Below are 23116 nucleotides of genomic sequence, written 5' to 3'. Positions count from 1 at the left end.
ATTATTTGATTGCACTTAAGTGTTAGTTTAAAGAAGCTTCACATGATTACAACAATAAACAGGATATATAATAATGCAAACTTAATCAGTGAGGCAAATACAAATAGTCATTTATTAGCATAATTCCGTTTAAGGCTGATTCAGTTTAATAATAACTGACCAAAGTTCATACACAACACTATTTAAATGGCAGCTCAAAGAGTGAAACATTCAAGGGGGTCTGAATCGTTTCCATACCCACGGTATATGTTCAGTTTCCCACTTCAAAGTGGGTAAAACATGGTGTAAAACATATGCCAGAGTAGTTGGTGGTTCATTCTGCTGTGGTGACCCCTGATAAATAAGGAGCTAAACCATCCAAAAAAATTATGAATATAATAAAATATTTACTTTTATTGCATTTTTTAGCATTATTTTTTTCTCTGAGCTTTTCCAGACTAATTAGCCCTCCTTTGCCAATGAAACAAATAATTAAAGACAGATTGACTGAAAGAAAACAGAATATAAAACACACTTCCATCATTGAATCAGTCCTCTGCACTTCAATAACGGTCCGGTTTAGCTCAGCTACCAAATCTGACCTTCGAAAATTACGTTGAATAGTTCGGACTGCGAAGTGAATCACTGGTACAACCCTCCCTACTCTCCAAGAACTGTTCTTATCCAGTGTTCGTGGCATTAAATCTATGTTTTTGTTGTACATTTAAGATTCTTATAAAATCTTTTGTCAGTGATACAGGAACAGGACATCCTGAAGTTGGGCAGCTAAATACAGTCCTATGTGCTGGGCTATGGCAGCATTTGAAGTGGCGCCTGCAACTTATGAAGCAAACGGCAGGTGGCGCTCGCCCACTCAACCCCGCAACGAGCTCCAAACGCAGAAGAAGAACTAAAATAACGGTTGAAAAAAAGAGACGCGAGTTTCTGTGAGTCCGCGGCGGGTATTTGAAGCTCCAGGCCGCTTTTAGTTCGTCTGTTGTGGGTCTTTGTTGATATTACCACCCAATCAGCGTCTGTCGTGTGATGAAGCGCATTATTGTCCCTCTGGACTGTGTTCGCATCATTATTGTCGTTAGTAAAGACTTTTTCATCCCGTGAGTGAAGGTACGTGGAGTTGTTTACTTTTTATTGTGTTTGAAACTCTTATAGTTAGCTAGCCTGGCTATGTCTGCGTCTAGTTAGTGTGTTTGACTGAAGAAACAACATGTTGCGAGCTTGTTTTCAGACTTGATACAAACTTTTTACATTGTTTTATACCTGGTGTTATGAGAACACAATTTATTTAGTTTTATATAACTTAACTCGTTTGCTTTTATGCTAGTGTTATTCTAAACTTAGCTTAGGTTGTTCAAAATTAACGTTGGTTCTGATGTTGTGAAGTTTACTTGACATTTTTAGCGTTAAATGTGCAGATTAAAGTAAAATCGTGATCATAGCCAAATATAATTGTGCTTTAAACTATAATCAAGCTTAAGTTGAATCTTAACTTTTGCAGATTCTAAACTGTTACTGTGAATCTTTTTCTTTGTTCCTAAATATATTTTTATTGTTTATATATTTTGATATTTAAATGTTTTTTTTAAATTAAGAATAACATATTTTTCAATTATTCATCACTGGAATATAGTTGTTTTTTAAAATATAATTAAGTTAAAGTTGGATCTTGCCTTGATCTTGATCTTGGTTTTGCAGATTACTGTAAGCTGTTACTGTGATATATATATATATATATATATATATATATATATATATATATATATATATATATAAATATAAATATACATATATATATATATGTATGTATATATATATATATATATATATATATATATATATGTRTATATATATATATATATATATATATATATATATATATATATAAATATAAATATACATATATATATATATGTATATATATATATATATATATATATATATATATATATATGTATATATATATATATATATGTATATATATATATATATAAATATAAATATACATATATATATATATGTATATATATATATATATATATATATATACATATATATATATATATATATATATATATACATATAAATATATATATATATATATATATATATATATACATATAAATATATATATATATATACATATATATATATATATATATATATATATATATATATATATATATATACATATATACATATATACACATATGTATATATGATTTTTTTGTTATGTTTTTTTTATTGTTTCTTATATTTTTATGTAAGTAATAATGATTTTAAAAATTAAGAATAATATATTTCTCAACTCATCTCTTAAATAGTTTTTTTTTAAATATAATCAAGCTTAAGTTGGATTTTAGTTTTTATTACTCTAAACAGTTTTTACTCAGCTAGTTTTTATAATATATTTCTCAACAATTCATCATTCATCACTGAGTTAGTTATTTTTGAAAATATAATCGAGCTTAAGTTGGTTCTTAAGTTTGCATATTATTCTAAACTGTTACTGTAAATGTTTTAGTTCCTCTATTTTAAATATTTTTTACAATTTTATGTTATTTAAAAAAATAAATGTTTTATTTTTTAAATTTAAAAAATATATTTTTCAACAATTCATCACTGAAATATAGTTGTCTTTAAAAATATAATTAAGCTTAAAGTCAAACTAAGCGAAACGATTTACTGTTTTCTAAAATATATTTATTGGGATTTGCTTGAACTTCAGAAGAAAATAAAGAAAAAAATGTATTGTTATAAATAAAAAAACAAACCTGTTCTGAAATATTAAAACCCCAGAAATCAAACAAATGTGTAAAAAGGTGAAAAAAAATGAGCAATTCCGGCGTTACGGATGTGACATTTGCAGTAAAAACTCAAAACATAAATTCACATAGAAAGTATACATTAATATTATATTGACATATCTGTTTGTATTATCCAAAAGAACTAACCACAGAGTTATGGGATCAGAAAATATCAATCTGTAAACATGTTTTATTCTTTAAATGAGGAAAATAAACATGCATTATGGATGTGACATAAATGTTTGCGAGTTTATAGTATACACAGCATACGTTGTAGAAATTCTGTGAATTAAACTGCACAACACAAAATAAATAATGCCAATCAAACAGATAAGAGTCTGCTCTCTATAGAACAAAAATTATTAATTTTATTTGACATTTTTGCATCTATCCTAAAGCTTCGTTGTGGATGTGACACCGGTGAAATTGCCACTTGTGTGATTTTGGTAAATTAAATATAATAGTTTAAAACAATGACAAATATGTTTATGAGTATTCTTAAAACACTGTAAAATACTTGCTTAGACAAAAAATGTAGAAACTGTTTCTCTATTTTGGTGAAAACTTTTTTTCATGGCAAGGTTGACATTTGCATGAGATTGCTCAAATGTATACATTACGTAAATTCAAATAATAACAATACATAATTAAAAAAATAAATAAATAACAATGTTCAATACACTTTGTTTTAAGGAAATTTTTTACACAGTGTATCCTATTTTCTGCCTATAGATATATTTTTATGTTTTATAGTTTTAACATTATTCTATTTATTTGTTTGTTTGTTTGTCTTGATCTTTAAATTCAGGTCTCCGTCATAGGAATGACTACTTCACAGAAATACCAGAGCTCCGAACTCACAGGTACAGCTCCAGTTCAATCCAGGACATTATTATTTTTGGTACTTCAAAACCATAATAGATAGTCACATGGCACGCGTGTTGTCTGCTCTATTAGGACTCTCTGACATGGAATGGGCGACCCCAGCTGTTTCTGAGAAGTTCCAGAGCCGCTTTGGATGGCGGCCCAGCAAAGTGGACAGTGGGGACATGGGACTGGGTACCTTTGACCACACTGAAGGTGAGAAATATTCAGAGATTGTCATGTCCATTTGGTTTCCTGTTATGTAATAGACCGGAGTTCACATGGATGAGACCTTATGAGCCCCAACAGTAGCCTTGTAAATAAAATAGGGAATTAAAAGACTGATATCCCAGCACACAGCACTCACAGAATTTAATAAATAGCAGTCATGAATATATTTTTTTGTGAATTAGGGAGTGTGCAATACAATCTTGCATCTCAATATTTTCAAAATATTTTAATTTATATTTTGCTGAGTGTGTTTTTGTGCTGGTATCTTAAAATGTGTGGGCCGCTCATAAATTAATGAATTCAATCATTCAAACTGTTCAAAATGTCTGATTAAAATATGTGGACAAAATAGTGTTAAACATGTAAAATTAAATTTAACAGCTGAACTTAACTGGAAATTAATATTGAGTTAAATTTATATATTTACAATATTTTGTATTTGCATATTTTCAATATATTGATGTATTATAAAAAAAATAACTTTTTTTCTCCTTTACTTTCATAATCAAGTGTAATATAGTCATTCCACTATGCTACGATTCTAGTAGTCTTCAACATGCAGTGATTGTTTTTGGATTTTCAAAATGTTTTTTAACTTTAGCAAAGACAACAAATTAAGACCGGAATAAATTAAGACAACAAACACTATCATAAAACAAAAGTATGTCAAAGTTGTCAAAAGTATCTTAAGTAACTTGCGTACCAATTGGCACTGGACTTTAAACAAATTTTTCACTAACAAAGGAGCGCATTCTTAAACTGCTATTTAAGCATTGTGTTCACGTGCTTAACAGATATGACTGTGATTGACCATGAAAGTCATTAGTTAATCGCATTTTACCACAGTTGACCAGTTTAAATACATTTACATGGAACTTCAAAGTTGTGTCGATCAGTTTATCCATCAGTGGATTGCTCAGACTTATCAGCCGATAGACGCGGCTTTGAAATGCTTCAGTGTACATGTATCTGTGTTTGACCTGGTAAAAAGCATATTTCATAAGTATCTTTGATAAGTGTATGTGTATTTTGTAGGGCATTTATCATGAATTTTTCAAATAAAGCTCACATTAGGGCTGGGAGATATGGCCTTTAAAAAAATCCCCAATTTATTTTTTCTCACAAAAAAAAAAGTTTTCCCACCACATAAATAGTTAACGCTATATAACCTTATCATAATTATAATTGATTATAGGATAAAAAAACTACAAAAAAAGCTGTCACTTAACAATCAAATTTAACAAATCTATTTAAAATTGCATACCAGACTTGTATTATCATGATAATATAAATTAAACCATTTTATACAATTCCATTATAAATTTCTCTTTCAAGATTATTTATTTTTTTGTATTTTATTTATTTATTTATTTATTTTATTTATTTATTTTATTTTATTTTATTTTTCAGTGAACATGCATTCAGAGGTTTATTCAATTTCATTTTGTAGTATATCAGTTCAAATAAGGTTCTTACATTAGGCTAGTGGGATAAACTGTTGTTTTTATTTATGTCAAATTGCTGAATCTGGTAGATTAGTCTAGTACACTGAGAGAGTTTTGTCAGTGTTGATATTTACATTAATGAACGTCTTTGGATGGGTCACGTCATTTATCTGGAAACAGCAATCGGAGTCAGCAATAGATCAGTAAGTTTCTTTCAAATGTGAATTAATTAATTGAGAATTTCTTTAACTTCAAAGAGCGCAACCTTTCTCCCAAGTTTTTCCCTGTACGCTGACGCTGCCATGTTGTTTGTGTGTTTTTATGGCAAATGTGGGGAAACACGGGCACCCAAAGGGAAAGAAGAAAACTGATATTCATTTAAACAAATCAATGTAAACTTCACACTCGATTTTATTGATAACATCTTGGAAGAGTCATGTTTTCTTAAGTCACCTCAGACATCATCAGTTCAAATTTTCTTTTATATGGCACCTGACGTTTGGCCAAACAAACAGTGGTTTTATTTACGACATCATGCTGGCTGTTTTTAGACTGATATGTGTATTTTAGTCGTGGAGATGTGCTCATAGTTCTGGAGCCCCTATGAGATTTAGAGGAGGATATGATATTCCATACCAGAGATTCCTTCAGGCGCTGTTGCACTTACACTGATGGGGGTCTCATTAGAAGGGCCTGACCTGGAGAGCCCAATGGAAACTCTGATCCTGGTCTCGTATCATTCTCACTGCCTTGTTTAACAAGTAATGCACATAGATTAGCTGTTCTGAAGAGCTGGTGCACTGTGATTACCACAGATCGGTACTGAATGTGCCATGTGCTTGAGAACATGCTTGTTTTTATTGTGCTAATGTATGTAGTTTATTGTTGCATTGTGCTTTTTGGATGTCCTTATTGGTTATTTTTGTGATGTGCCAATATTTAAGTTAGACTAACAAGTACATAAGTTTTAAAGCAACATAGGTGAGTCTCAAAACACATTGTCTAAACAATTTTTTTTGTCACTTGTTTTTAGCAGTAATGTGAAACTATTTTTTTTTTAAATATACTATTTTATTTTTTAATATTGTTTATATGTATATATTTATTATTATTATTATTATATTTTTTTAAATAATAAGTTTAACATATTTTTTAAAGTAGTTATGTACACTATCGTTTTGCGTTGACTATACTTTTTTTATGTTCACTAAGGCTATATTATAATTAAATACAAATTTTGTTTTGGTGTATTTTTCTTTACAGTTTTTTTTCTTTAAATTAATAATATTGAAAACAGTTGTGCTGTAATAATTTTGTAGAAATAATGCATTTTAATCCAGCTTCTTTTAAGGCTGTGCGATACAAGGAAAAAAAATCACAATATAATAACAATGTTTAATGTCATTCGTTATAATCGATAATAATTGAAAATGTTTTTACAATCTATTTAGGTATAAAATGATTTTTTATTTAACCACTTAATTTAAATTTACTAATATTTCTAAGGCAAATAGTTTTAATAGTCAAAAACAAATAAAATGAACAAATACTTCTTGTCTCTTATTTTTTTTATAATAAAATAAGCATAAGTGCTAAAGAGGCTCAAACTTAAAATGTTTGAAAGTGTGTGTGCAATTATAAAGTGAAAACGCTGAACAATTAAAGCAAACTTTTAAGTAGATCAACATCTGTAAGGTGTCTAAACAATCACTCTGTAAACCACAAAATCTATTAACAAAACCAATTATGATAATCAAATCTGAGCTTTCAAGTAACGGAACCAACCGTCGTTAATCAAACACATAATACAACATTACAAATGGTAAAGCTGATTAAAATACCCACTATGCTAAAACTCTTTCAGATGGGGACCTAGTGGGGGTCACAAGAAGCCAAAAAAACACTCTGTTGACCACTTATATGCTTTTTTAAAATTTACAATCTCCTCACTTCTGCTCATCACCATACTTATTTTCATGTTTATTGTTATTCGGACCTGAGGTGGCAAAACCCAAACGGAGTCCGTTTACATGTTGCGTCTAAAAGGACATGAAAAGCTTGCGAGCGTGGATCCTGTTTCCTTCACCATTTTCAATATGTTATGTGCTCATGGTCCTCTGGCATCTCGCATAACTAGGCGACCATCAACCAATTTCTCAGAGGATGACAAACAAACAAACTATTGTTTTGGTTCTGATAATAGTTTGAATTAATGAAGAGAATGCAGTGTTTGGGTGCTCTGTGTTTGTCTGCCATTATTACTGAAGTGTGTATATTGCTTGCAAAGTGTAAAGCAGATTAGTTGGTTCTGCGGAAATGTTTTCATCTTGGTGCACCTGGAAAACGGTTGCGTTGCACCAAGCCATGCGCCTCAATTGGAAATAACACTTAAGTTTATTGACATTCCCACCATGGTGCACACTCAGCAGCCGCATTTTAATAAAGCTGTAGCACTTCATATTGAAGGTTTTTTTTATTATTATTTTTATTTTTTTATCGTTATTGACAATGGTGTTCGGTCAGTAAATATTAGGGATGTAACGGTATTGTAAATACCGTCATACCGCAATATTAATTTTTTTCGATATTACCGAAGTCGCATGACTCGGTAAAACTATAGGTCTTCTGAGAAAATTTGCTCAGGCGAATGAAGCGAACGGGAGGTAGCGAAAACTACAATCCCCATCATCCCTTGCGGTCTGTTGTCGCTACAGATCCAGTAATGCGGAAATGGAGTGTGCTGCTAGAAGCGGGGATCAAAAAGAGCTGTAAAACTCTAAGGCCCCTTTTACAAGAGTGCGTTTTAGTTTTAAAACGGCGTTGTAGAATGAAAATGATCCGCGTCCACACTCGCGTTTTACCCAGCGTTTCTGAACAGCTCTCCGTCCACACCAAAACGCTGAAAACGCACATCACGTGACCACAGACACTCTCGGGCAAGCGCTCCAGCATTTCTACCCAGATGAGAGCTCTGCTTGTCGGACTGCTCATCAAGCATCTTCCGCTGGATCTAATCTCACTATATTTGCTAAACGTGATATTTCATTCATGTTGTTGTCTTTATCTAACGACATAGGCCAATTCCCTGACTTTGGTCATTGGAATCTATTAAGTTACTTGTTCACGGGTAACATGTTTTGGTTAAGCGCAAAGATAAGTTAATGATTATCCAGGTACATTGACTGATCGCTTGCCTTTATTTCATACAATGTATAAACTTATTGTATGTGATACTTTTATAATTGTCGATTATTAAAACTGATATTCAACAAAAGTGAGGGTGCGTTTCGTATTTTCACTGAAATTGAAAGGAGGTAGTTGTTATAGGCTCCGTTTTGTTATAAATATCCTCACAGTGAAGATGACGCTCATATATGCAGCACGACGCCTCAACATTTCTGCTGTCTGTTAGTTTTCTAATATTAAAAAGGAAATAGGCAGTTCCTTAAATCATGTTTACATTTTATTGTTGAGAAAGTGAAACAACGTAGCCAAGGTGATGTGAATGAAGTTATAAAGTACACTGTTCCCTTTGAAGATTTACGCGTGTCCTCGGTATGTTTTCCATATCAAACTGAGAAGGGGGAGACTGCAGCCTTGATCAAACTTGCGAAGTCTTAACTTACAAGAAGAGGATGCGAGACTGAACTGTGTGTGGGCTACTTAATATTGAGGAAAAGCCCCAATCAGATAGGCGAACGTTTGCAGCCCCGCCTCCGTTTTCAGATGTCTCCGTCTTTCCCCATCCACACTGAGACGGAGCAGCAGGTTTCAGAATGAAAACGGCCTCTCCAGCGTTTTCAAAACGCTCCGTTTTCGGCGCTCGAGAAATAAGTCATATAAGTCATATCTCTCTTGTCCCAGAAACCTCAGTACCAAATGAGAGGTTTTTTTTCTGTTGCAGGGGACATTGTAAATGCCCAGAGATACCAGCTTTTACCAGATTATATTTATATGATAATTTTCCTTTAAACCCATCTCTATCTAAGTGAGTGAGTGATTAAATGTTGAATGTGATGAGTTTTCAACAATACTAAATTAAAAACTTAAATTTTTTTTTACATGGTTTAATATTTTTTTTGTTATTAAAATTGAAGTTCCTGTTTCAAAGCTTACAGATAGATGGCTAATTTGTATGTCATTGACACTTTTGGCTCTTTTTTGGAGTATTTTCATAAGTTTTGTTTTTTCCTGTAAATGATTCAATAAATACCGTACCGTGACATTCATACCGAGGTATTACCGTACCGTGAAATTCTGATACCGTTACATCCCTAGTAAATATCTTTATCGTTTTATCAGCCCAGCCCTAGCTTCTTTAATAAACCGTATTGAAAAGCAGTGCACATATTTACATCTATTTAGCTCATAGGTCATCCTTAATTAAAATAATTTTGAAACCTCATTCGCTAATTATAGACATCCGAAAAAAGTTTGTTAAATTAGATCCAGTTATTATTTCTGTCTGTCCGTTATCTAGATATCAGTTTCAGCTTCTGAAATGCACGTATCATTCGACCCCTTTTTTGTTATCATCAGACTACTGAGATAAATTCTATAGTAACTGTAAGCACCAACTGCAAAGTCTATTGAGTTTTTATACATATAATTGTGGCACCTAGCAACAACACACACTAACAAGACTGCTTTTATTTGTTTTTAAACAACTAAAACAGTGGCGGCACTAAACCTTTGGCAGCCTCGCCTCTTTAGAGTTTATAAATATATGTTTGACTGTCTGTGTTGTGATGGTGACGGCTTGGTGTTTTGCTTTGGGTGTTTCTTGTAATGGCAGAAAGCTTCTTACCGCTCCAAGAATCTTGTCGTCAAGCCAAAGAATTGTTTAAACCTGTCCACAGCAGATGTGCAGAAGAGACATCCGCAGGGCAAACACTCCCACAGCAGCCTACCTCTTCACATCTCTACTTGATTTGTGTGTGTGTTAATTTAATTGTTGTATTGTGGAGCTTCTTTAAGCAGCATTAGTGTTAAGGACCATTAGTCGCAAGTGTGTGTGTGTGTGAGGTGAGATGTACGGAGCAGGAGGCCCTCGCATAGACACCTCACAGCGTAACATGAGAGGGCTCTATAAATACAGCTAACCTTTTTGTGCGTTTGCTCTTCTGCACTAACAGGGCTGTAGGATAGAGAACAAACTCTCATAGCAGGTACACTCACCTTGTCTGAGCTTGACATTCATTTTTGAAAGACGGGTTTGTGGTAGGCTGAGTGGGAGGGCTTTAGGATCAGTGGTTTGCCTAATCGTTTACTGAAAATGCATTGGGAGGACATGATTTGTATGCCTCACCAGTCTTCACTGTATGAAAAGGGGTATTACTAGTAGGGTAAGTACAATTATTTTTTGAGTGAAGGAGAGAGAGCTAGCATTAGTTTGTGTCAGAATAGAAATATTAGCTAATTTAGAAATTTTAGATTTTTATTTATTATTAATTTATTAATTTTTATTAAAGTTGCATATTGATTGTATAATCCAGTTAGAATTTGAAACTTAACAGTTGGGTAAAATAAAAGAGATGCTTTTTAATTTACTTACTTTATTGTATTTAATTTTCATATATATGATGCCCAGGGTAGAATTCAATTGCAATAAATGAATATATAGTTAGGCATATTTAACTTGAAAATTTGTATTTGATTTCAGTTTGCATTTAAAGTGCATTTATGTGTTCAAGAAAACGAAATTGTCACTTTCTGAGAAACTGGTACAAATTATATTAATATGAGTATTAAAAAGGGAAATCACTGTAGCTATTTTTTTTTTAAACCTAAATTATAACCCGCTTAACAAACGGTGTGCTATGCATTTTTGTGCATCATTGTATTACAGCTTATTTGTAAATCTTTTGCACATAGATAATTGTTGTGCAGCATCTTTTTATGCACATTTTAAAGGTTAATTAATACTTCTGCATCAAGTGCAGAAGAAGTGACTGACGTCGATGCTGAAGCGCACCTTTCAAAAAAATTTAACTACACGTCACAACAATGTGTAGTGCAAGCTCTGTGATTGGTCAGCTTGGTAGCTGTGCGGATTATGGGCAGTGCTGAGAGACGCAAGCCCGATGGAGCGAGTGTTTACAAGTGTCGAGTCCTGTGAAGGAGCTCCAGAGGAAAACTGTTGTTTTGTGTTTACCTGATGATAAAAGTTGTCGCATGTCTGCCAGTTCCCACCTCTAAATGAGCGAGTTCTAGCTGAAAAAGCAAAATGTACGCAAAGAAACTCGATACAGAGGAACATAACATAACCTACTGCTAGCTAGCATTTCGGAAGTGTTATTGCAGAGCAACACAAACAGCATGCAGAAATATAAATGCACGGCTATGCGCAAGGCATGCGCCATGGGTGTGCACCAAGTATAAACCAGCCTTAAGATTTTATGCATTTCCGCACTGTTTTTTCCTCAAAATTGTTCATTAAAATATGTGAATGGAACTTAATAGTGAATAACATAAATTACATTTAACATACATTAAATTGCATTACAAATCATAACTGTTTACTGTTTCAGGTATATAATCTAAACACCCAAACATCCTAATGATTTTTCTTTAAAGAATGACAACTTTTATTATTGCAGTGCACCTAAAATGGGTGTGAAAAACAAAGGGGACATCCAAAACATGCAGTGCTGGTTGTCCTTGATGAATGTGGTTGAGAACTTCATATATGCTTCATATAATTATTCATAACTTTTCATTTGTGTTTTATTCTAGAAATTTGCAGCAGTAGAAGCAGTCCATGCTTCCAGCCCATCCGCTCTCAGATTCCCATCCCTACTGCCCATGTCATGCCCTCCACAGCTGGAGCACTGGCTTCCAAACTCAAGCCACATTCTTCTGAAGAGGGCCGGACGACCTCCAGCTCGTCCAGCTCAAAATCATCCCTTTCCAAATCGGCATCATCCCCCAACCTGGATGCTCAGCACGATGAAAATTTGGACACTACCTCGGTCAAGCCTGATTGCCTGAGCCGATACCGCAGTTTAGTAAATGGCCTGGACCACTCGCTCTTCCCCTCGGGAGATCAGACACGGCTGGATGAACCTCAGAAGTTTGATGTACCTACCATGGAGCCAACGCTTAATCAGTCAGCTCTCCTCGGGGGGTTATATCCTGATGTATGCCAGCAGCTGCAGTTGACTGGCCCTGCGGACAATGCTGGCTTGCATGATCAGACCTATAAAGTCCTACCAGAGTCCAGAGCATGTCCTGTAGACCCTTACAGCCAAAGGAGCATGTATTCAGGCTCTGGCACCTCTGCCAGGATGTTCTCCATACCTCAAGGCCTGCAGACTCAGGCTCTCCTGAGGGACCAGGCCTGCACCTATGATCAGCTACTGCAGGAACGCTGTGGTGAACTGGCCAGCTGGCAGCAGCAGAAGCAGAAACTGGAGACTCTGCGGCTACAGGTGGAACAAATGCAGGTTAGAGTTTAGCTTATGGCCTGCTAAATGCAAGGAAGGAAAAGGGAACAGTTATGTAATCGTGAATCATCCTCCTGAATTGAGCAGGAAGTCATAGTTAAAGGGAAAGTTCACTCAAAAATGAATGTTGTATCATTAGTTGCCTCCCCTTGGTGTTGTGCTAATGTCATATAATTGCATTCATATGCATTACAAATATACATTTTACCTTGACGTGTATATATATATATATATATATATATATTCATTTGTTAACCACAAAAAGATAAATTAAAACAAGTATGTTTTAGCGCTGGACGATATAGCAAAAAAATGATCATGATATCATTCGGTATCGATAATTATGTAATATTTTTTAACTATACATTTAGGAATATTAGGATTTTTTACATTTATTTAGCCACTTTACTTTAATTTACCAACATTACTAAGGCAAACTGTTTTGATGGTTAAAAACAAATGTTTAAACTAAATATCAGATCTCTTTGTAATAAAATAAACACAAGTGTTAAAGAGACTCTTAAACTTGATAGATAAAATGTTACAAAGTGTGTGCAATGGTGAACTCTGATTTAACTTAAAGATGTTGATCTATCTGCTTTAACATCTTTCAAGTAAAAGAACTAACCATCATTATTCAAAATACATACTGCAACATTACAAATTGTGACTACATTTTTCCCTTTGCTAAAACTCTTTCAGATTGTGTGCTAGTGGCTGGGATGCACTAGAAAAGAAACCAAAAAGCCCCTCTGGCAACATCTTTACATCCTATTTTGTTTACAATCTCCTCACTGCTGCTATACAACACTCATTTTCGCATGTGTGGTTATTCTGACCTGAAGTGACAAGTGCGAGCACATGGTTTGACTATTTACAATAGGCTTTGTGCTTGAGCTCCCTCGGGGTCTCTCATAACTAGGCGACCATCAACTGTTTTGTTTTTTTTAGAGGATGACAAACAGAGAAACCATTGCTGCAGCTCCAATGCAAGTGTATGGTGAACAGTTAATAGCACTGCAGTGTTTGGATGCGTTGTATATGTTTGAGGTAATAAGTCTGCTGTTATTGCTGAAATGTGTATATACAAAGTGTGAAGCAGATTGGTTATTTTGCATCGCAGTGCTAATGCGGCATTGGGAAAAGTTCCGATGTTTTTCAACTAGGTGTACTTAGAAAATGAGTGCATCACGTTTGCGCTGCTTGCTTATTGGCATTCCTTTCAAGGCGTGCACTCACCTGCCACTTTTTAATAAAACTATAGCACTTCATACCAAATTTTTTTTTTATATAGTTATTGACAAAGGTGTACGGTCAATAAATACCAATACCGATTTTATCGCCCAGCCCTAGTATGTTTATATAAAAGTATGAAAAAAATAGTGCAACACTTTAGTAGTGATTTGAGGGTATATGTTGGCGAAAAACTCAAATTCATTTTATTAATTTACAGCCTTATGAATAGTCTTGGGGAGAATTATTGTAATGTAAGCAGTTCTGTCACACATAAGTATAGAAGATTAATCAAGATTAATAGAAATTTGCACAAACTAGAGTTTTTTTGTGTCCATAGATATTCAGCCTAGCGGAGGAATAACAAACACACTTTTAGAGGGATCAAGTTGGTGTATTTCATGTTTTATTAATCTTGATTTATCAAAATGGTGAGTTTTGGCATTAATGGATTTGTTAATAGAAGTCCGGATGGTCAAGCTGGGTCTGAACTTTCTTAAATTAATACTGTAATATTAAGTTTATTTTCTAAAACACCAAACCATATAAAATACCCCAATAGGGTTGGCAATATGGCATATAATTATGGTGAATAGAGACCAGCATAAATGCAACGATTAAAATATGAGCAAGCTTGATTAGAATTTGGGGGCCCAAAAAACAGCAACACAAAGGCGAGTAAATACTGAACGTTGAAACTTAAATCTTTCTTTTTTTTTCCGCTTAACTTTTTTTAAACAAACAATTCTGGTTCAACTTGGAGTTTTACCTATTTATTTACAGATATGGAAAATATAGTGGTGTTTAATCTGTTTAACTTACAAAATGTATTGATGGACTACCAGATAATATCACTAGACTAATTTTAAATTCATATTTCAGTACTAGACAACAAAATAAATTGCAGCTCAGCTGTCAGACCTTCACTGCACAACTTTAAAGTTGTGATTTGTTGTGTATATTGTTTTTGATTTGACTATAGCCCTACATTTGTGTTCTCGTTACACACACATAGTCATTTACACTCATCAAACCATTTATTTTTCAATCGCAGTTAATGACTGGAGGAAGTGGACAGTACTTGCCACTATATCCATCAGCTGCTCACACAGAGAACAGCAAGTGGGATGCAGTCATTAAAGCCAACGAGAACTTACTGAAAGATAAAGAACTCACTATTGAAAGGTACGTTTTTAGTAGCTTCTTTTGTTTCAAAGATTGAAAACTTGTGCTAAATGTATGAACTGTTGCATTGCAGACAGAAGCAGCAGATGTCTCAGCTGGAGCAGCGTCTCAGAGAGAGTGAGCTGCAGGTGCACAGCGCCCTCATGGGACGGGGAGCTCCTTACACTGATGTGTGCCTGTTGAGACTACAGGTTAGCACACATGCATTCATAGACCTTTCCTTTATGTACATTAACTCCTCTTAATCTGTTTCTTTTCATCACTCTGTTTGTGACAGGAAGCACAACGAGAAAACGCATTCTTGCGAGCCCAGTTTGCCGAGCGCAACAACTGCTTTACCAAGGATAAGCTAGAAGCAGACCGGAGACTGGGAGCGGTGGAAACAGAAATGCAACGTCTGAATGAAGTCTTGAAAGAAAGTAGTGAAAAACATGCAGAGGAGCTTAAGAAGCAAGAGGAGAGGGTGAGGATAACCACTTTTCATCACGCAATTTACATCCAGGGTTCCCACACTTCTTGAAAGTTCTTGAATTTCGCACAAATACAGTTAAAGTCAGAATTATTAGCCCCCCTTTGAGCTTTTTTTTTTTTTTTTTTCCTTTTTTAAATATTTCCCAAATTGTTTAACAGAGCAAACAAATTTTCACAGTATGTCTGATAATATTTTTTCTTCTGGAGAAAGTCTTATTTGTTTTATTTCGACTAAAAAAAAAGCAGTTTTTAATTTTTTATAAACCATTTTAAAGTCAAAATTATTAGCCCCTTTAACCTATATTTTCTTTCGATTAGTCTACAGAACAAACCATCATTATAAAATTACTTGCCTAATTACCCAAACCTGGCTAGTTATCCTAATTCACCTAGTTAAGCCTTTAAATGTCACTTTAAGATGTATAGAAGTGTCTTAAAAAATATCTAGTCAAATATTATTTACTGTCATCATGGCAAAGATAAAAATAAATCAGTTATTAATTTATTATTATTATTATTAATTTATTATTTTTATTTAAAAACAAAAGTAGGTTCATTTAAAGTGCTTGAATTGAAAGTTTGTGGTGTTATTTCAACAATTATACTGTTCTGTTTTCACAAACTGAATAAAAAATGTTCATTTAAAAATCTTAAATTAAAAATTGCACAAGATCTACGAGACATAATTCACACTTAGTCAATATTTCAGAGACCGCATTTGAATAACAATAATAATTTTTTCAAAGCAGGTTTACAAAAGGCGCACGTTATTATCAGGAAGGCTATTCCAGAGTTTAGTGGCCATAAATGTAAAGGCTCAACCTCCTTTAGAGGACCTTGCTATTCTGGGCACTACCAGAAGCCCTGAAATTTGAGATCTTAAAGAGCAGGTTGGATTGTAGTGAGACAGAAGGTTGGTTAGATAAACAGGAGCTAGATTATTTAAAGCTTTAGAGGCAAGAAGCAATCTTATATAATCAGTCTGGAACTTAGAGAGCCAGTGCAAGGAGGATAAAACTGGGGTGATGTGGTCATATCTTCTTGACCTGGTAGGACTAAAGTTCTTTGAACATAACTTTATTATTACTTTATTTTTAATGTAAATGTTAAGTGTAAGTAAAATGTTACAGCAAGGACTCCCATGGCACTTCATATGCTGGGGTATGAAGTGCTTAATTTAAAATTAATGGTGCTTTTAAAAAGTCCTTGAATCTGCTGTTCATGAAAGCATGGCAACCCTGTACAACATATGACCAGAATCTAAATTTTTCTTTTTTTTTGTTGCTTTTTACTACAAAGATCCGCAGTCGGGACAAGCACATTAACGGCTTGAAGAAGAAATGCCAGAAAGAGGCGGAACAGAACCGAGAAAAACAGCAGCGGATTGAGACGCTTGAACGATATCTGGCTGACCTCCCTACCATGGAGGACTATCAGGCCCAGCACAAGAAGGTACTGCAGTCTCTGATGGCCAGCCAACACAACTAAAGCCTGTGGTTTCAGAACAATTGCTCATAATGCTCAGCTTGATGCTTCTCTTGTGTTGTGTTGCCAGAGTGTGTTATAGCAACCCCTGCATCCATATATCACACATCTACTCCTATTGTTTTCTTTATCTTAATGAAACACTCTCCCTTCACTGCTGGCTCACAGTTTTTCAGGGGCCCTGATTTCACCTGGTTTTACCACGCGTTTTTAGAGTTTTAAATGCTCCTGTCAGGTGTAAACAGGGCTCAATTTGCAGAGCGTTTATGGTAACACTTTAGCAATCGAAGCACTTTTATCTGCAGCTTTTACTTTTTAATAAACTCCTAATTTACTACTTGATAACAGGCAATGTTACTAATGTAGGGTCCAGCCAGTTGGTCCAATGACGGTATCCAATGGTGGATGAAGGTTCACTGCATGTTCGGTCTTTCCCGTGCACAATGTTAATTTATATTAAACTTAACTCATATCTGACTCCAATTTTAGTATGAGATGGTTTAGAATATTAATATGTTTATCCTCGTTTTATCTGACTCCAATTATAAAACATTGTTAAGATTATTTTGTTTCCTTTCACATTATTTTAGATTATGATTGAATATTCTTTTGATTTGTTATTATACCTTATTCTCATTTACTCAGATTCTGATAGCATCTCGAGTCTTGCACCGGCCGGGTATACAATCTCTTAATACAAGCTTGTCAGTCTTGGTCATTAAACAGAGGCGATTAACCACTCTCCTAAAAAGGCAGAACCCTACTTACTCAATTTAGGAGATTTTTATGTGGTCCCCATAGATCTGTTATCTACTTAATCAAGACAAAGTATTTTAATAATAATCGCGCAGGATTATACTATTGTAGATGAAGGCCTAAATGTCCACATTTAAAGTAGTTTCAACAATATTTTGTTGTTCTAAATAGTTGGCCTTTTACAGTCCAAGTATACATGAATAAATGCCAATTTGTTAGTCGGATCTCTAACAACATTGTATAGCGTGCCACGCTGCTCCGTCTAACATGTTTTAGTCCGTTACTAACCTGTACAGTGGCTTGTAGTGCTATGGACAACAACATTTATCAGTGATAATAACACGAGGTTTGAATAATTCAAAACATAATTTATTAGTCAGGTAAATGTATTATGCCAAATTCAATCAGTCAATTCATAAACGATCAATACAAAACATCAAATTATCAAAGATAAATCCAAGATGAAAAAGATGCATTCCTGACTTTGAAATATACATAACATGGAACAAGCCATGTTATGGGCTGATCTGGTTAGGCAGAATCGCGCCGAGTTTTTCTCAACCCTTACCTTAAATAATCCAAGAATTCCCTCAAGGAAGGGGGTGTGAATAACAAAGAAGGCATTCACACTTAGTGTAAAAGTCACACCCCTCACAGTGGTTCAAAAGATGCCTGAAGTTATATATTTATTGTTCTGATTATGTCTATTTCTGAGAGGATGAGACCATTGTACCAATCGCACTGAGACATTTCAAATGATATCAAACATGATGGTTAAAGTCAGTTTGGTTAATTCTAGAACATTCAAACATTGAAATGACCATATGTGTGAGTTGGGGGGATGAAGCTGAGGCCCCGTTTACACTAATGCGTTTTAGTTTTAAAACGGCGTTTTAGAATGAAAACGATCCGCGTCCACACTCGCGTTTTACCCAGCGTTTCTGAACTGCTCTCCGTCCACACCAAAACGCTGAAAACGCACATCACGTGACCACACACACACACTTTGGCAATCGCTGGAGCCCATCTACCCAGATGAGAGCTCTGCTAGTCAGACTTCTCATCAAGCATCTCCCGCTGGATCTAATCTCACTATATTTATTAAACGTGATATTTCATTCATCTTGTTGTCTTTATCTAACGACATATTGCCTGACTTTGGTCATTGGAATCTATAACTTGTTCTCAGGTAACGTGTTTTGGCTGAGCGCAAAGATAAGTTAATGATTAATGTAAGCACGTAGCCTACATTCTGTATATTGACTGATCGCTTGCCTTTATTTCCTATAATGTATAAACTTATTGTATGTTATACTTTTATAATGGCCATTATCGATTATTAAAACTGATATTCAGCAAAAGAGAGGGTGCGTTTCGTATTTTCACTGAAATTGAAAGGAGACAGTTGTTATCGGCTCCGTTTTGTTATAAATATGCACACAGTGAAGATGACGCTCATGCAGCACGACGCCTCAACATTTCTGCTGTCTAAGTTGCTAATATTAAAATGAAAATAGGCAGTTCCTTATATCAAGTTTACATTTTATTGTTGAGAAAGTGAAACAACGTAGCCAAGGTGATGTGAATGAAGTTATAAAGTACACTGTTCCATGTGAAGATTGACGCGTGTCCTCGGTATGTTTTCCATATCAAACTGAGAAGAAGAGATGCAGCCTTGATCAAACTTGCGAAGTCTGACCTTACACGGAGAAGATTCAGGACTGAACTGTAGCTGCGTCCCAAATCGCATACTTATGCACTATTCTACGCCATTTTGTAGTATAAATAGTGTAAGTAGTGTGTTCACACTGAAAACTCTAAAAATAATAAGTGCACTTTAATTACCCGGATGATGCACTCATTCAGCCGCTAAAATGAAGTGTGTAATGATGGACACTTCACGCACTCAATGACCGCAGATTTGCTTACGTAGCGGAAGGGGCGGAGCTATCAGACGCACATGTTGAATAACTTTATTTATTTTGGATGGTGAAAGCAAAATTCTCCTACGAGAGTGATTTTAGCACCTCCCGATGGTGAATGCGGCAATACTCACGGCAGGTATTATCTGATAATTCGGTCGTTTATTTCACTGATTTGGCAACCGTCAAACGTCATCAGGGAAACGGTTTGAATTTCCGTTTAGTAAAAACACATTAGTGTGCCATTTGGGACGCCACGACATACATATACTATCCTGTTGAGTGTGTAAGTGCATAAGTACATAGTGCATGAGTGCATAGTGTATAGTGTGCCATTTGGGACGCAGCTTGTGTGTTAGGCTACTTAATATTGAGGAAAAGCCCCAATCAGAGAGGCGAATGTTTGCAGCCCCGCCTCCGTTTTCAGATGTCTCCGTCTTTCCCCATCCACACTGAGACGGAGCAGCAGCGTTTTAGAATGAAAACGGCCTCTCCAGCGTTTTCGAAACGCTCCGTTTTCAGCGCTCGAGAACTCCGGCGTAGTGTGGACGGATGGCGTAACCGTAGCAAAACTTATGCGTTTTCAAACTAAAACACATTAGTGTAAACGGGGCCTGAGTCTCAGCATAGTTAGATGCAAATGCAGCAGGAACTGGTTTTTCACGCATTCCCCCCTGGTGGGTTGTGGAGTCCATTGGCCCTGTCTTCAGCTCATGTTTTGAATTGTCAAAGATATCAGAATATTTGTAATATTTCAATTCTTACACTAAGGTAGATGTAGCAGTTAAGTTTAGGTATATTACATAAGGAATGTCTAAACTTATCATGCCGAGTAACTAAGGCATTGATATGTGACTTAAGAACTAAAAAAAAGTCTAATATGCATGCTAATAATAACTAGCAAATTTGGTCTCAAATCTCAAATGCACCTAATAATTTTAAAAAGTTTTTTTTATTTTTCTGTATGTATACTATATACCCTGTTGGTCTGTTTTTTTAATGTATTAATTTGCTTATCTGTTTTTAGCTGAATAAACTTGTTAGACTGTGTTAAAATAGTTAGCAAGAATGAGAGATTTTATTTTAGTCAGGGTTGCATCCATTTTTACGATCTCACCCAGAATAGATAGCTCTCCTTAATTATCATTAAATTTATATCATGTATAATAACATTTAACAGTTCATTCAAGGTTTATTTATTTAAGGGTGAACTCAATTAATAAAAAATTTATTGGTCATTAAAGGTTATTTAGACAAGGCAAGTTTATTTATATAGCACATTTCATACACCGTGGCAATTCAAAGTGCTTTACATAAACCAGAATAAATTAAAAAAACTAATAATAAAAATGATTAAAAACAGAACAAAAAGTGTTAATCTGTAATCTGCAAAAGTACGATCGTAACAATTTATGATGACAAGATTTTTTTAAATTAAATGCGTTTAAATAAATAAATAATGTTTTTCTTTTGCACTATTTATAGAATCCTGTAAAATGTTTCATTATTTGCCACCCAAAAAGCATGTTTTTTAACATTGATCATAAAAGTGTTTCTTTAGCAGCAAATCAACACATGTGAATGATTTCTGAAGGCTCATGTGACATTAAAGCCACTTTTTCACTGCGCTTTTTTCACTTTGCTTTAGTTGCATTTCTGCTGTAGTTTAGTACCATTTAAAGTGTGTGGGATTTTCCCTATAATGTTCCTGAAATATATATTTTTTCATTCCGGGTCGTCCCATTCAGCTCTTGGTTAGTTGCACATACCAACAATACAGCAGTGGCTGCTGCCTACTGTCAAAATTAGTTGTTTCTTCGATGCACCGCGATGCAGATGGGGGCAATTCGATATCGGTTCAGTTATAGATAATAACCGTTTATTACGTACTGTGTCATTTATCTCCTATTCACGATGTCGCAGTAGAATACTATGGCGAAGGAGGTGAGCGCGACTGAATAAAACGCTCCTAATACTTAAAAGGTAGATAATTATGCAAATAATTATGCTGCTGTTTTACTACTAGGGAGAAACGCTGTAAAAATTCATCTCTGCCTCTCTCTCACTGACACACACACTTTGGACATTTGACCCACTGCGCTGGCCTGTTTGCGAGGTAACTTTTCCTCTCCTCTTGGCTGTTAAAGCGATACTTGTGGATCCAGACACGAGCGGGCCTGAGGTGCGAGTTTTCTTAACTGTGTCTATTATGGATTACTAGACTGTAACCGTGGCTGTTCTTCAGGCATCACTCATCGGTGAACAGTTCTCTCTTTTCTACAGCCAATCGCAGCCCTTTCTGTTAAGCGGGTGAAGACAATGATCAATCATAGGGGTATAAAGGCTGGTTTATACTTCTGCGTCAAGCGCACGCGTATGTTAAGGTGCAGCCTACGCGTTGACGCTTAGCCCTACGTTGTGGCCGTCAGCATCGCTGACGTGCACCTCTCAAAAAATGTAACTACACGTTGCAAAGACGCGTAGCGGAAGCTCTGATTGGTCGGCTTGGTAGCGCTGATGAATCTGGTCGGGACCGAGAGCCGCGTGAGCCCAATGGAGCGATTGATAGAAAGTTTTGTTTTGTGTTTACCTCATAGTTAAAGTTGTTGCTCGTCCGCCGGTCCCTGCCTCAACATGAGTGAGTTTGAGCCACTTGTACATTCAGGAATCGTTCAGAAAAAACAAAACGCCAGCGAAGAAACTCGACACAGAGGAACATTTACACTTCACTTTCGGAAGTGTTAATGCAGAACAACAGAGACAGCGCGCAGAAGTATCAATGCACAGCTACGCGCATTGCATGCGCTATGGGTTACGCCGGTCACTTGACCCAGCCAGGTTTAAGACAGCACTCAAAAAAGGAAGCGGGTTAATATTTACAGGGCTCGAAATTGCGACCATTTTGGTCGCATATGCGCCCGAAAATTAATCGATGCGACCTCATAGTAAATTTGGGCGCATTAGTGCGACCTGTTTTGATTTTTTTTTTTTAAAACGTGCTGAATCGCTCTTCCCTGCCGCTATATTGGTTCATATTAGCTGTCAATCACCCAAGGCTTTTCACTGTTAGATGACAGGGAGGGAGCTTTTATGTCCACGGGAAATGCAAACGGCTAAAGAGTGAAAACTTAAAGCACGCAGGTTTGCAAAGTGCAAACCCCACCTAAAGTTGAGGCGCAGATGACAGCGATCATGACACGTGGTGAATATTGATCCGCCAGCTGAGATCAATCGAGTACGCGCTTCTTGGAGAAGGTGCCTGAATCGTCATGCGTTGC

At 35.2% G+C, this 23116-nt stretch overlaps 1 protein-coding gene across 18 annotated transcripts in view; it reads left to right on the top strand.

Moving 5' to 3' along the window:
- Positions 1-23116, top strand: part of cep85 (centrosomal protein 85) — a 53169-nt gene that overhangs the window by 21854 nt on the left and 8199 nt on the right. For 4 of the 18 annotated variants that reach the window (XR_012392458.1, XR_012392457.1, XM_009292585.4 and 1 more), the window contains exons 1-8: positions 929-1104; positions 3610-3664; positions 3759-3881; positions 12077-12786; positions 15074-15204; positions 15278-15395; positions 15482-15667; positions 16975-17127. Coding sequence is in view for 10 of the 18 variants with exons in the window: in XM_009292585.4 (XP_009290860.1) it covers positions 3625-3664; positions 3759-3881; positions 12077-12786; positions 15074-15204; positions 15278-15395; positions 15482-15667; positions 16975-17127 (1461 nt within the window). In the remaining 8 variants the exon portion in view is untranslated. Of the gene's footprint in view, positions 1-928; positions 1105-3609; positions 3665-3758; positions 3882-10236; positions 10687-12076; positions 12787-15073; positions 15205-15277; positions 15396-15481; positions 16068-16676; positions 17523-20609; positions 22722-23116 lie in introns of those variants that run through there. The other 14 variants (XM_073926534.1, XM_073926532.1, XM_073926533.1 and 11 more) reach the window with 10 other exon arrangements.

The sequence above is a fragment of the Danio rerio genome, chromosome 16 (assembly GCF_049306965.1).
Source record: "Danio rerio strain Tuebingen ecotype United States chromosome 16, GRCz12tu, whole genome shotgun sequence".
In the NCBI taxonomy this organism is placed as follows: domain Eukaryota; kingdom Metazoa; phylum Chordata; class Actinopteri; order Cypriniformes; family Danionidae; genus Danio; species Danio rerio.
The sequence above is the reverse complement of the archived record's forward strand: the minus strand, read 5'-3'. Positions and strand labels throughout refer to the sequence as shown.